Source organism: Pipistrellus hanaki, assembly GCF_964339955.1.
Source record: "Pipistrellus hanaki genome assembly, chromosome: 1".
NCBI lineage: Eukaryota > Metazoa > Chordata > Mammalia > Chiroptera > Vespertilionidae > Pipistrellus > Pipistrellus hanaki.
Window position 1 is genome coordinate 58,762,162 of NC_140503.1, and position 13,969 is coordinate 58,776,130.

Consider the following 13,969-nt stretch of genomic DNA (forward strand, 5'->3'; position numbering starts at 1 on the left):
AAAAGAATCCAAAAAGTTAAAGATAGTAGAAGAAGCCTCTGGGACAACTTCAAGTGTACCAACATCAGAATTATGGGGGTGCCAGAAGAAGAGACAGAGCAAGAAACTGAAAACCTATTTGAAGAAATAATGACCAAAAACTTCCCCTACCTGGTGAAAGAAATAGACCTACAAGTCCAGGAAGTGCACAGAACCTCAAACAAAAGAAATCCAAAGAGGACAACACCAAGACACATCATAATTAAAATACCAAGAGCAAAAGACAAAGAGAGAATATTGCTGAGACTGGTTTGGCTCAGTGGATAGAGCATCAGCTTGCAAACTGAAAGGTCCCGGGTTCGATTCCAGACAAGGGCATGTACCTTGGTTGTGGGCACATCCCCAGTTGGGGTGGTGCAAGAGGTAGCTGATCGATGATTTTCTCTCATCAATGTTTCTGACTCTCTATCCCTCTATCTTCCTCTCTGTAAAAAAATCAATAAAATATATATTTTTTTAAAAAAAAAAGATAAAGAGAGAATATTAAAAGCAGCAAGAGCTACAAGGGAGCACCCATACGATTGTCAGCTGATTTCTCAACAGAAACTATGCAGGCCAGATGGGAGTGACAAGAAATATTTCAAGTGATAAATAGCAAGAACCTACAACCAACATTACTCTACCCAGCAAAGTTATCATTTAGAATGGAAGGTCAGATAAAGAGCTTCACAGATAAGAAAAAGCTAAAGGAGTTCATCACCACCAAAGCAGTACTATATGAAATGCTGAAAGAATTTTTAAGAAGAGGAAGAAGAAGAAAAAATAAAAGATAAAAATTATGAACAACAAATACATATCTATGAACAAGTGAACCCCAAAATCAAGTGAATTAAATATCTGAGGAACAGAATAAACTGGTGAAAATAATAGAATCAGTGGCATAGAAAGGGAGTGCACTAATAATTCTCAGGGGAGAATGGGTATGGGGGGGTGCAAGAAGAAATTGGACAAAAATTGTACACCTATGGATGACGACGGTGGGGGGAGGTAAGGGCAGAGGGTGGGGTGGGAACTTGGTGAAAGGGAGCTATGGGGGGGGGGGAGAGGAGAAACTATTGTAATACTCTGAACAATAAAGATTTATTAAATAAATAAATAAAAACCAGAATCCTATGCCCACCCCCCCCATTCAGATCTGGGGTGCAGTTCTGCTGCTGCTGCCAGTCCTCCCACCTGCACTGAGATAGGATGGTCCTTGCATCTCAGCCCTCACCCCGAGACAGGGAATGCTCCCGGCCCAAAGCTAGCGGGAGGAAGAGCAGTGAGGAAATAATACAGAAATGAAATATCTCTGAGAAAATACTTCTAAATAGTAACCTACCTCACAGGTTTATCCCTGAGATACACCGCCCCCCCACCCTCCACCCCCGCCCCTTTGCAAAACAAGGTTCTGGGAAGTTAAGAAACCTGCCCAGGTCCCCCAGCTCTGACTGGAGTCAGGTGCTGACCCATCCACTTGCTCCCTGCCCACCGTGTCGGCTGGGAAGCTGATTAATGTGATGTCTGATGGTTACTGGCAAGACCGCGGCCACCTGACCTGGCATGGATGGAGACTGTCATCTCTGAGAGGAATGAAGATGCTCACAAAGCGTCGGATATACCCACACCTGGTAATCCCCCGCTCCTCGGGCAGCGTGACTGAACGGGCAGCGGGCAGCCTGGCCAGGAGAGGCGATCCCTCTTGCCCTGGGGAGGATTTATTGCAGGGATAATCTTGTTGCTATGGTAACTCTGTACTCTGCCTTCCTCCGTGGGTGGCATCACTGGGACACCAAGTAAACCTAGCATCTGGATTCTGCACCTGTTCTCTTCACAACAAACCGACTTGTCCCCACACGGACAGACGGACTGCCAGCCCTGGCCCAGCCGGTCTTGTTACTGTGCTTCTTACCATCTTCAGTAACTTCCCATTATTTGGGGGAAATAATCAAATCAAATGGGAAAATTACGCCAGCCTGTCATTTCTTGAGATAGGTAAACGCGGAGCAGATGCTTTTCTTCCTTTTTGCAATACAATTCACATGCCACACAATGTGCCCCCTCTAAGCATACAGATCATGGTTTTTATTATAATTCAAAAAGTAAGTGGTACCACGAGAGGACTTTGGGGGCGCTAGAGAGGCGCAGTAGCTTCTTTTGCAGGAGGGCTTAATGCGTGCACACAGCCATTATCAAAACTCCTCCAACTGAGAAATCAAGACCTGCTCATTTTATTGTAGCGTATAAACTATACCTCGGTTAAACATAATTTAAAAGTTAAATGGTGCCACTTCAATGAAATCTGAAACAATTAATGTTTGAGAAATGTGCAGTGGCTGAGTCTGTGACCTTGTCTAAAAAAAATAACCAGACCCGAAACCGGTTTGGCTCAGTGGTAGAGCGTCGGTCTGCGGACTGAAGGGTCCCGGGTTCAATTCCGGTCAAGGGCATGTACCTTGGTTGCGGGCACATCCCCAGTAGGGGGTGTGCAAGAGAGGTGATACTCTCTCATCGACGTTTCTAGCTCTCTATCTCTCTCCCTTCCTCTCTGTAAAAAATCAATAAAATATATACTTTTAAAAAATAACCAGGAAATAATAGGCCCCTTTGCCTTATGGTCTGAGCTCACTGCTCATTTATGTCGATAGAGAGCATTCACATAAGCACGGGCATCAGGCAGGAACACAGCAGGGTCGCCTGTCTGAGGCAGGTGGTCTGCACGGACACGGGAATAGTATGAACTTCACTGTAGCACATACCTGAGGAAAACCCACATCCATCACTTGAAGTAAATGCAAAAATGTGGAGTTTGATTTTCTGAACAGTATACCCACTGTTCAAACAAGAAGTATTTTATTAGATATGTGTTATATAAGTCATAGCAGGTGATTGAGCTGTAGTTATAAAATTTGCAGTTTTCCTTGTTTTTATTCTAATTTTCATGTTAAAGTAGCATTTGCACACAGGCAAATGACACTGTAAACCACGACCAAAACAAAAAGCCTTGGTTTCTTGCGATTCTATAGTTCCCTGAGGCAGCTTTCTAAGCAGGGGGGAAAAAGCATTATACGGGACAATCAGCAGAAAAACTAATTCCACTCCTCTCATAATCTTAGGTACAATCTTCACCCTCCTTTCTTATTCAAACCGCATACCTTCACTTTTGAATGTGAGACTATATGTAATGTGCTTGTGTAAATAGATTTCTAAACTACAGATTATTTTTTATATTACTTATCATATATGTAATTATTGTATCTTTTCTGGAGTGAGATCATCTATGTGGGCATATGTGTAGGAGTTCAGTGAGAGTGAATGTAAGATGCACTTATCTGTGGGTTTGTGCTCCTGCAAAGGTTTACCAGGGGTGTTGTGAACCAAAGGTGAGCCAGTCACCACAAATAGGTATGTGTGAATTTCAAACAGGCACTGTTCTCATTCATGGAAGAAAATAATTTTAAACACATGAAGAGCTTTTACTTTATAATGATAATAATTTCCTAAAAAGAGAGAAGGGAACTCATATTGATCTAGTACCTGTTAAGTACCACGTGAGGTGTTTTATTCCCATTATCTTACACCAGAGGCCTGGTGCATGGGATCCGTGCACTGGTGGGGGGCGTGGCCTGCAGGGATCAGCCCGCTGTGGGAGCACCGCTCAGCCAGGTCAGCCCAGTGGCTGTTGTCCCGCCCTCTGAGCAGCTGCTCCCTGGTCCAGCATCTTCTGTGGAGCCGGAGCACTCGCCTCTCCAGGGGACCCGGTTGAGGCCGGTCCCAGGGATAACTGCACTGAGAGGCAGCAGAGTGGGCCTCAGTCCCACGGTGGCCATGAACCTGCCTCCCAGCCTCCAGGGTCAGCTCTGTGAGCCTGGCGGCGGCGGCGGTGTTGTGTGGCCTGCGGGCATCTGGAGGAGATGGCAGGGAGTGAGAAGGAGCCTGGGGCAAGGAGACAATGGTCGCAGCCCAGGTTCCTGCCCATGGGCTCGGGGTTTGCACAGGAGCAGCTGCTCATCCCCGTCAGCCGAGCAGTGCTCCCTCTGTGGGAGTGCACTGACTCCTGCGTTGAGCATTTGCCCCTGGTGGTCAGTGTGCTTCCTAGTGACTGGTTGCCTGGTTGTTCTGGTCGTTCGGCTGTTCAGTCGCTGGGCTTTTATTATATAGGGTAGTCTTCACAACTCACCCATGCAGGTACAAACTAACCCAATTTTAATTTTTTAAAATATATTTTTATTTATTTCAGAGAGGAAGGAAGAGGGAGAGGGAGAGATAGAAACATCAATGATGAGAGAGAATCTGATTGGCTGCCTCCTGCACGCCCCCTACTGGGAATTGAGCACACAACTGGGCATATGCCTTGACTGGAATTGAATCTGGAACCCTTCAGTTCGCAGGCTAACACTCTATCCACTGAGCCAAACCAGCTAGGGCCAAACTAAATCAATTTTACAGGTGAGGAATCTGAGCCTTGTCCAAAGCAACCTAGGTAGAAAGAGCATGGGTGACAGAGGTCTGATTTCAGAGCCTGTAATTTCATTCTCTACCACAGTCTCAACTAAAGTGTGATGAATAAGTAATTAGACCTCACTCCAGTTTTTAGTGATATGTAATATGATTTTAACTTTTTTTATTCAGAAAGCTTACTTCACATCTTACGTGAGAAAGACTTAGAGATGTCTGCTCAAGGCTCAAAGCCATCGAGCTGAATGGGTCTAATTGCAAATGAACAATCCGCTGACAGGTAAGGGCCCTTCCTCTCTGGGCTCCTTCCCTAACCGTCTCTCTCGACCCCCATCAGGGCCCAGATCCTCTTCCTCTGACGACGCTCCTCTCTGTTCAGACTTCACTTCAGATGCTCTCTCCCTCCGTCGGCGATCTCTTGTATGCCCTTGGCTTCACCACCACTCAAACCACCTGCAGCTCACACCTCTGCAGTTCTCCAGAAGTAATTTGCCTAGATAGCTCGCTGAGCTCTCTGACACAACTATTCCAGAGTCTCGTTCATTTTCTTCCTGGTCCACCCTTCCCTAAGCATTCCGTTCCTTCTTCCTCCTGTATTCTTTGTCTTGGCACCACCACCTGCCCAACGAATCAGGTGAGAAATCTCGGAGTCATGTTGGACTTCCCCCAGATAGATCCAGGAAGCCTGGAAGTCTTCTCATCAATCGCTCTCAAATGCATCCTTTTTTTCTCTTCTCCTTCTGCCAGTGTCTTGCTCACCATTGCCTTGCTGACTTCTAATTATTGCCTTTTCAAGAAACTAGACTTGCTGGTCCTGAGGGTCCATCTTCCTCGAGAAGCTTCCCTTTGCGCCCTGTGCTCACCTCTATCTTTGCTTCACGGTCACTGCATAGCTGTGCTTGTAGGTGTCTCCCTTTCCTATGCCAGATCCTCGAGGCCAGCACAAGGCCTGCCCCATAGTGAATGCTCAATAATTGTACTTATTTAAATTACATGAAAATTTGTAAAGTTCAAAGTACACAATCCAAGAGAATCTTATCCAGATGAAACTCGGAAGAGAGCAGTTCAACACAAGATTCTTTGAAGTCATTTTTGTGACCATGTGTTTATTGTGTGCATATTCAGTACAACCACCTAACAACCAAATGAGGCAACTGAACCCCGAGTTGGATTACAGACTGAAGAGTACAGTCACAAAGGACATTGCAATTAGAGAAAACGGAAATGGGTTATAGGTTAGGTGATATTATTGAAATAATGTTCAGTTTCTTAGAAATGATAATGGCATTAGTCAGCCAAGATGTCCTTTCTTTTAGACATAAAAAGCTTTATGATGTGTGTAACTTATTTTCAAATAATTCATTTTTAAAGAACATAATATAGCCCTAGTCGGTTTGGCTCAGTGGATGGAGTGTTGGCCTGCGGACTGAGGGTCCCAGGTACAATTCGAGTCAAGGGTACATGCCTGGATTGCAAGCTCAATCCCCAGTAGGGGGCATGCAAGAGGCAGCCTATCAATGATTCTCTCTCATCATTGATGTTTCTCTTTCTCTCCTTTTCCCTCTCTGAAATCAATTAAAAATAAGCAAATAAAAGAGCATAATATACAGAGATACATAAAATGTGGGGAAATGTTAACTGATAAAAGAGAGAGAGAGAGAGAGAGAGAGAGAGAGAGAGAGAGAGAGAGAGAGAGAGAGAATTCTTTGTACCAATTGTTCAACTCTGCATATTTGAAAATTTTTCCAATTAAGACATTCAGGAAAAATGCTAAGAACACAACCAAAATTAAAATAAATCTTTTGAAATCTGAAAGGCACAGTCATCCCTCACAAATTTGCTCTCCTAGTTGACCAACCATCACAACTGTTTTTATTTGCCTAAATGGTATCATATCACACTTGAGAAGCTTAAGCAAATAAAAGTGTGCTTCCTAATTGGTAATTGTAATTCCTTGAGATCAACCATTGGAGATTTTCATCTGGGAAAGTTTTCAGTGATAAGAAAGCAAGAAGGGTTGGTGGAAGTAGTTTTGCTTTAGTCCTTTCAGAATTGCCAAGTCTCTAACAAGAGCTAGTTAATTTTGCTGTGAAGTTGATAAAAAATTTAGCCCTTCTCTTAAATTTCTATTATATTCAAAGGGAAGTTAAGAAAAAAATAATTTATCATCTTTATTTAATATAGTTAATGATTGCTTGGCAGGGGTAGCTCAGTGGCTGAGCATTGAGAACATGGTTTAATTCCCAGTCAGGACACATGCTGGACTATGGACTCAATCCCCAGGAGCAGGCATACAGAAGGCAGCCAATCAATGGTTCTCTCTCATCATTGATGTTTCCATCTCTCTCTCCCTCTTCCTTCCTCTCTGATATCAACAAAAATATGTTAAAAATAATTAATGAATCTATTTTATTATAGTCTAATGTACCCAAGAGAATTGAAAATATATGGCTACAAAAACAAATAAAAATAAATAAAAAACAAACAAAAACAGAAAACATGGCTACACAAAATGTTGTACATGGCTATTCACAGCAGCATTATTCATAACAACCAAAAAGCAAAAAACCAATGTCCATAAACTAATAAACAGTTGTTTATCTATCAACTGATAAACAGTCTCAGAAAGGAATTAAATACTGATACACGACACAACACAGATGAAAGTATTATGTTCAGTTAAAGAAACCAGACACAAAGGCCACCTAATGTGTAATTCCATTCACATAAGATGGTGGGAATAGAGAGTGTATGAGTGTTTGCCTGAGCTAGGGACGGAGGGGTCAGGAATAGGGAATTGTTGCTAATGAGCAGAGGGTTCTTCTGGGGGTGATAAAAATGTTCTGGAATTAAATGGTGGAGGTGAGGGTAAAACTTTGTGAATATATTAAAAAACACTGAATTGTGACTTTAAATGGATGAATACTATGGTAGGTGAATTATATCTTAATTGTATTTTTAAAAAGTTAACATAAAGCAATTTTATGGAACACTCAAAGGGGACCCCAAGGGCACTCTGGGTTTGATGGCTCCTTTGGTCTCCAAGTCACTACTGGCCAGAGTAAAGGGGCCCCAGGCTCTGCAGGGTGCTGTGCACCCTCCTCCCACACTTACAGGGTCACCCCAGGGCCAGTCCCAACATACCCCCCATTACCACTCCCCCCCAGAATCCCAGGAGAGTCTTCGTGTGTGTCTCACACCCCATCTCTTCCTCACTGTCCCTCACTCTAGTCACCATCTTCTATTCATCTCCCTTCAGTATTTGGTTTTGTTCATTGCCTTATCTCACCTGTATCTAAAAGGTGCCCAGCTAATAGCAGGTGCGTAATAAATTTCTAATGGATGAATAAAAGTTTACACAGAAATATGTGCTGCATATTAATTAAAATATGAATCTATGCTTTAAAATGTTTCTTTCTCCCATAAGACTTTTTTTCTCTATTTAAATAGGTATCTAACCTTTAAGAAATCTTATACAAATGGTATTTTATTATAGATAATAAAATTTATGAATCTTTATACATGTTAAAACATTCAAGCATCATAAACATAAATATTTCAAAATTCAAATTTACAGCAAGAAATTTATTTTTTTAGACTGTGGTTATTGCTGCACCAACTTTATAATTCCTTATTCAGAGCCCAAAAATGTAGGCAAGCCCTAGAAACGTAGCAGAAGCATGTCTGCACACTGGATTCATAATCTCTCTTGTGCATAAGTGTTTCCGCTAGATTCACGGAGCACTCTATGGGAGAGGGAGGCAGGACTGGTCATCTGGTTGCCTTTCGAACCTTCTGCAACTCTTCAATGGGTTTCCATTGTTGGTTGATTGTTATAAGCTTAAATAAAAAAAGCAAAATAAAGCATTTCGTTAGGTTCTGTCCTTCATCCTACACCCTCCTTTGGGATTTGTCCACACTCCTCTTTAGAAAAAGCATCATCTTAGCATTTGTAGCCAAACAATCACCTCCTTTTCCCATCTCTAAAGCATGGACAAAACAGTAACATGGGCTGGTTTCTATCACACTAAACCTCCAAAAGCCCTTGGGTCCCTGAGTGTCACAGGATCAGAGAGAAAGGTCTTACCCGTCCGGCCCCTTCCATTTGGGATCTAGATTTTTAAATCCCCCGTGGTTTTTGAGTGTGCGGAGTAGTCTGCTCCCTGTGTGGATGTGATGCTCCCAGCACAGGGTGTGGCAGTTTCCTCACTGAAATTACTCAGTTAAAGGACTCACATTCAGAGATTCTCATTTACCCTCACTTTTTCTATTACCTCAGGACCGAGGCGATGTCGGTAGTTTTAAAAGATCTTAAGTGTCCTCACCAGGTCAAACTGAGTTATTTGAAAGTTTTGTTTAAAAATAAAATAGCTTTCCCGACAAACTGAAATAGTTTCAATCTAACAGACTAAATGTTTCTCATTTCCAAAATATTTAAAATGTAAAAAGTATTTGCAATACTCTCAAAAAGGTAAGCGAATATTAGCTACTTTTGTTTAAAATGCAACTTCTGTTTTCAGAACTCCTGTAATGAGCCATAATAGACCTTATATTAACTGTAGATAAATAATGGGAAAAAAATGAGATATTAATATTTGAGGCCGGGCATGGTGCTAAAGGACTCTCTGTATTTTATCTTCTTTAAACCTCTTAACCCTGTTATTGTACCCATTTTATAGATTGAGAGCCTCAGAGAGGCCAAGTTGTCTAAATCACCTGTGAAGCTCAGCTGGTGTGGCTCAGTGGTTGAGCGGCGACCCATAAACCAGGAGGTTATGGTTTGATTCCCAGTCAGGGACTATGCCTGGATTGTGGGCTCCGCCCCTAGTAGGGGGTGTGCAGGAGGCAGCTGGTCAGTGATTCTCTCTAATCATTGATGTTCCTATCTCCCTCTCCCTTCAGCTTATAAACATATATATATATTTAAAAATAAAATTGCCTGTGAATAATGAGCAAGGGTCTGAACTAGATCTCTACAACTCTGTAATACTCTCTTTAACACTACACACACCAAATGGCACCCTAAAAGAAAGGTATAAATCTATTTTGCTGACAATGGTGCTAAGGCTTGGCTAAATGTAAATCACTTTTAATTCAGCAATACCTTTCTAGGCACAGTGGGATCCACAGCTTCCCAAGGTTCTGGATTTCTCTTTCGATCAATGCTACACACAAAAGACAGCTGATTAAATGTTAACATAGGTGAATTTAAACCAACTCTGATATCGGGTCTATACACATGCTAGGGACAGATCCAGGTTGCATGCTAAGGCTTTCATATGTTAACTGCACTTGATGGAAGATCCCTTACAGGGGCTTCGCAGTTTGGCTCAGACATGAGGGATTGTCTGCAGGTCAGGAGGTCTGGGTTGCGTATACTGGGCTCGATTGGAGAAAGCTCTCCCCAGCTGAATAGCACCAGGGGTGGATGTCCGGGCTAAGAGGACACACACATGTCCTTGCCCCCGGGACCAACCGAAGGGCTGGGCTTGACCTCTGCAGGCGGAGAACTGCGGGCTCCCCGGTCCCTCTTCCAGAGCCGCCCTTTCTCGCCCTGCGAGCTCAGCTTCAAGTTTCTCTCTTCCTCATATTCCAGGACGCATGGTGTTTTACCTTCTTATGTCCTCAGCTGAGATTAGGGCCATTGCAAACAACTAAGTCTACAAACTTTACTGCGTTAGGAGAGATCTCTCTAGTACGCTGAAATTTTATTTTATTGTTTTTAGTAAACTGAACATTTTTAAAATTTCATTTAATCACCTAACTTTGATATCCCAAAAGACCATTTAAATGTCAAAACTTAAGTTTTAAAAAAATCAAACTTTGCTGCAGGAGAAGAGGGCATGCCAGTGGATAAAAGGACACTTAGAATTAAGGAACAAACTAGTTTTATAAATACCATAATTTAAAGTCTTCTGATCCCAGGATGCTTTCCAGCCCTGACCACCTTCTCCGCAGGACTGTTTTGCGGGGGGATTGATATCATACATTTCATAAACGGAAGGCCATCCTAACATTTCTAAAAACGTTTCTATGAATGATGTCTACTTACATCACATCGGTCTTTCTGTTCAGGGAATACAAAGCAAAGGATGACGCCCCGCTCGCTGCCACGGTCATGATCAGCGCCAAAGGAATGAGCTAACAGAAAACATTGAATGAATTAAGTTCAGGGTAAATCCCGACGCTTCGTCTTTAGAAATCAAACATTTCGGTCAAGATTTTTCAGTTGCTTTAAATACTCACTTCCTTCTTTTTCATCAGCATTCGGAAAATGTTCATGATGACCGCGGTGTAGAATGCCAAACCTAGAGTAAGTAAATAAAGAAAATAAAAAATCCAAGATGTTGATCAAATTTCAGCCCCTGGGACCAAACTGCGGGCGCCAACCGATCCAACGGACTCGCCGGGGCAGCGCCTCCGCCGGGGCTCACCTGCGGGCGGGGCGGGCGGGGCGCGCGGAGGATGCTGACGGCCAACGAGCTCCCGGCGGCCGCGCTCCTTATAAGCTGACCCCGGCCGCCCGGAAGGGCCGCGCGCGGCGTCCTGGTCACGGGGCGGGTCGGGGACGTGCGGGTCCTGACTCGCTTTCCCCGCTCGGCGCCCGGCGCGAGGGCGCCCCCTGCAGGACGCCGCGCGCGCAGACCCTGCGCGGCCGAATGCGGGCGCGGGCGCCCCCTGCCGTTCGCCGCGATCATCACCCGCCGTCCGCGCCCGCCTTGGCTGGGCGCTGGCGCTCCGGGCGCCCAGCGGGTGGAACGGAGAACCAGGGGACCGCTGCCGGCCAGGGCCTGGGAGAAAACCGGCGCTCGGAAAAGGAGCTGCAGAGCCAGAGGCAGCTAAATTAGAATTACACCCAGAAAGCCACATTTCCCCCTTCAGTGAATGCCCAGATGGATGAACTTGCGGGAGATGCAAGGTCAGTATGGAATTTGGTCTTCCCCTGGATGACACTAGCAGGTACAGCTTCCACCTTTCAAACCCCAAAGGAACCCACTCAGGACACTTCATCCTCTGTGGCTGCCCAAAGCCCGTCATCCCCTCAAGGGAGCTTCCCCTCCCCACCAGAAACTTCCAGTACCTACTCCGGCTGCTGCAACCCAGGCTTCCAGGGACGTGGAACTGTGACTGCTTGGTTCCCACATGCCAGGAATTAGATTGTAGTCAGCCCAGCTCAGGCTTTGTACGAAAAATATTCTTTATTAAATACTTCTTGTTAAAATTAATTCTGCCTACCCATCAGTGCATACCTAATTACCAGGTTTAGCAAATATTGGATTTGCTCAATTTTGGCAGGTCTGGGGGTGTACCTTTTTCTGAGGCTATTAATGTGGCTCAGAAAGGAGTTTTTGCTCAATGCACAGGGAAAGCTAATGATACTTCCCAGGTGCTTAGAAACTGAAGTATTTTAATTTTCTCACCAATTAAGAACAACTTTTGGAAGCTGTCCAGAGCCACTCTCACATCAGATTAAAACAGAGTCAAAGCCAACAGATGGGTGGTGATAACCAATGGGAAAGTGAGGTGGGGAGGATGAAGAGGGTCAATATATGGTGGCAGGAGACTGGACTTCTGTGGTGAGCATACAATATAGATGTTTTATAAAGGTGTACACCTGAAATTTGTTACTAACCAATATTACCCCATTAAACTTGGGGGGGAAACAGAGTCAAAGAAATCCTTGATCTGACATCATCATTTATTATCTTTTAATAGGTAATAGATTTTTTTAAAATATATATTTTATTGACTTTTTACAGAGAGGAAGGGAGAGGGATAGAGTTAGAAACATCAACCAGCTGCGTCCTGCACACCCCCTACTGGGGATGTGCCCGCAACCAAGATACATGCCCTTGACTGGAATCGAACCTGAGACCTTTCAGTCTACAGGTTTCGGCTTATTAAGTATTTTATTTTATTTTATTTTATTTTTATTATTATTTTTTTTTTATTTTTATTTTTTTAAAGATATATTTTATTGATTTTTTACAGAGAGGAAGAGAGAGGGATAGTTAGAAACATCAATGAGAGAGAATCATCGATCAGCTGCCTCTTGCACACCCCCTACTGGGGATGTGCCCGCAACCAAGGTACATGCCCTTGACCGGAATCGAACCCGGGACCTTTCAGTCCCCAGGCCGACGCTCTATCCACTGAGCCAAACCGGTTTCGGCTCGGCTTATTAAGTATTTTAATGAGAAAACACATGGCTTTTGTCCTCAGGGGCTTCCAAAGTTCTGATGAAACGTTTTCACATCAAAATTCAGCTTCGAACCAAAGTATGGATACTAGACTTCCAGAGTGACAACTAGAAACCTTTTCTAGGAAACAAACAAGGGGCCTCCAGCCAGAGCCTGAGGGAGGGGTTCCAGCAGGGTGCTCAGCCAGGCATGCAAAGGCTCAATGCTGCCTTGTCCTAGAAAACCAGTACTGATGGAGAATATGATTGAAAGCTGTCAGAATTCTAAGTCTCCTAGCTATTTCCCCTACTACTCAAAAGTGAGGGGTCATGTTGTTAGAATAACTTAGATAAATTATATACCTATAAATAATTATTCCCCAAATTGTGAGGTTTGTCTTAGTCAATGTGTCCTGGCTTCAGTCAGAAGTAGAAAATTTTCCAACTTAACATTTATGACTTCATATATTTCATGCACTACGCTCTGATCAGACCCTTAACTCCTTTTGGTTGTATGTAATTTCCTGCATGACTTGCCTGAGACCCATGCTCCCAGCTGCCCTATCAGTGCCATGTCTGTCTCATTTGCGTATACTTGTGAAGAAAGCTCAGTGAGATGCTTACCTGATATTGTTAGATGAGAAAAACAAGTTACATAGTAAACCATGCATAAGGAACTAGAAGGTTAAATACCAAGTGTGTTCATCTGTATTTTCTAGCATTCTAACTGCTTTCATAATAATGGAAAATAAAGATGTATATGTAATTTACCTCCTTAAAAATATTTTAAAAAGAAAACACAATAGCTATACAGTGGAGAAAATGAACAATTCCATAAAAAAGCAGTCAAAATTAACGTGATCTCTGAGGACACAGCACCTACAATACATACTGCTCACTGGTAAGGCAGAGCCTAAATCTACCATGGTGCCATATCAGACAAATACAGATCAGGAAGCACTGTTCTATAAAATAATTTGTACTCTTCAAAAAACTCCAAGGTCAAGAAAGACTGAGGAACTGTTTCAGATTAAAAGAGGCTAGAGAGTAAAGAGTAAAGAAACAGCCCAGCGGACATGGCTCAATGGTTGAGCATCTACTTATGAACCAGGAGGTTGCTGGTTTGATTCCTGGTCATGGCACCTGGGCTGCAGGCTCCATCCCCAGTAGGGGTGTGGAGGATGTAGCCAATCAATGATTCTCTCTCATCATTGATGTTTCTCTCTGTCCCTTTCCCTTCATCTCTGAAATCAATAATATATGTGTGTGTGTGTGTGTGTGTGTATATGAAAAAAAGAGTAAAGAGAGAGGACG

The 13,969-nt window shown here is 43.4% G+C and overlaps 1 protein-coding gene across 1 annotated transcript; it reads right to left on the bottom strand.

Annotated features, from left to right (window-relative positions):
• Positions 1 to 8,040: 8,040 nt before the first annotated feature.
• Positions 8,041 to 11,076, bottom strand: LOC311616410 (normal mucosa of esophagus-specific gene 1 protein). Its single transcript, XM_084871768.1, has 5 exons — positions 10,911 to 11,076; positions 10,723 to 10,784; positions 10,529 to 10,617; positions 9,581 to 9,641; positions 8,041 to 8,316 (listed from the first exon to the last, which is right to left on the bottom strand). Exons 2-5 carry the CDS (start codon positions 10,756 to 10,758, stop codon positions 8,248 to 8,250), a joined length of 255 nt encoding a protein of 84 aa, XP_084727894.1. The 5' UTR covers positions 10,759 to 10,784; positions 10,911 to 11,076; the 3' UTR covers positions 8,041 to 8,247.
• Positions 11,077 to 13,969: the final 2,893 nt, after the last annotated feature.

What these genes read in the sequence shown, in the direction of transcription:
- LOC311616410 (XM_084871768.1), bottom strand. Translation starts at nt 10,758, where the DNA reads ATGAACATTTTCCGAATGCTGATGAAAAAGAAGGAA. An exon ending in TGCTGATGAAAAAGAAGGAA is followed by an intron (nt 10,618 to 10,722) that starts GTGAGTATTTAA and finishes GTTTTCTGTTAG; the next exon opens with CTCATTCCTTTGGCGCTGAT. An exon ending in ATCCCACTGTGCCTAGAAAG is followed by an intron (nt 8,317 to 9,580) that starts GTATTGCTGAAT and finishes TTTTTATTTAAG; the next exon opens with CTTATAACAATCAACCAACA.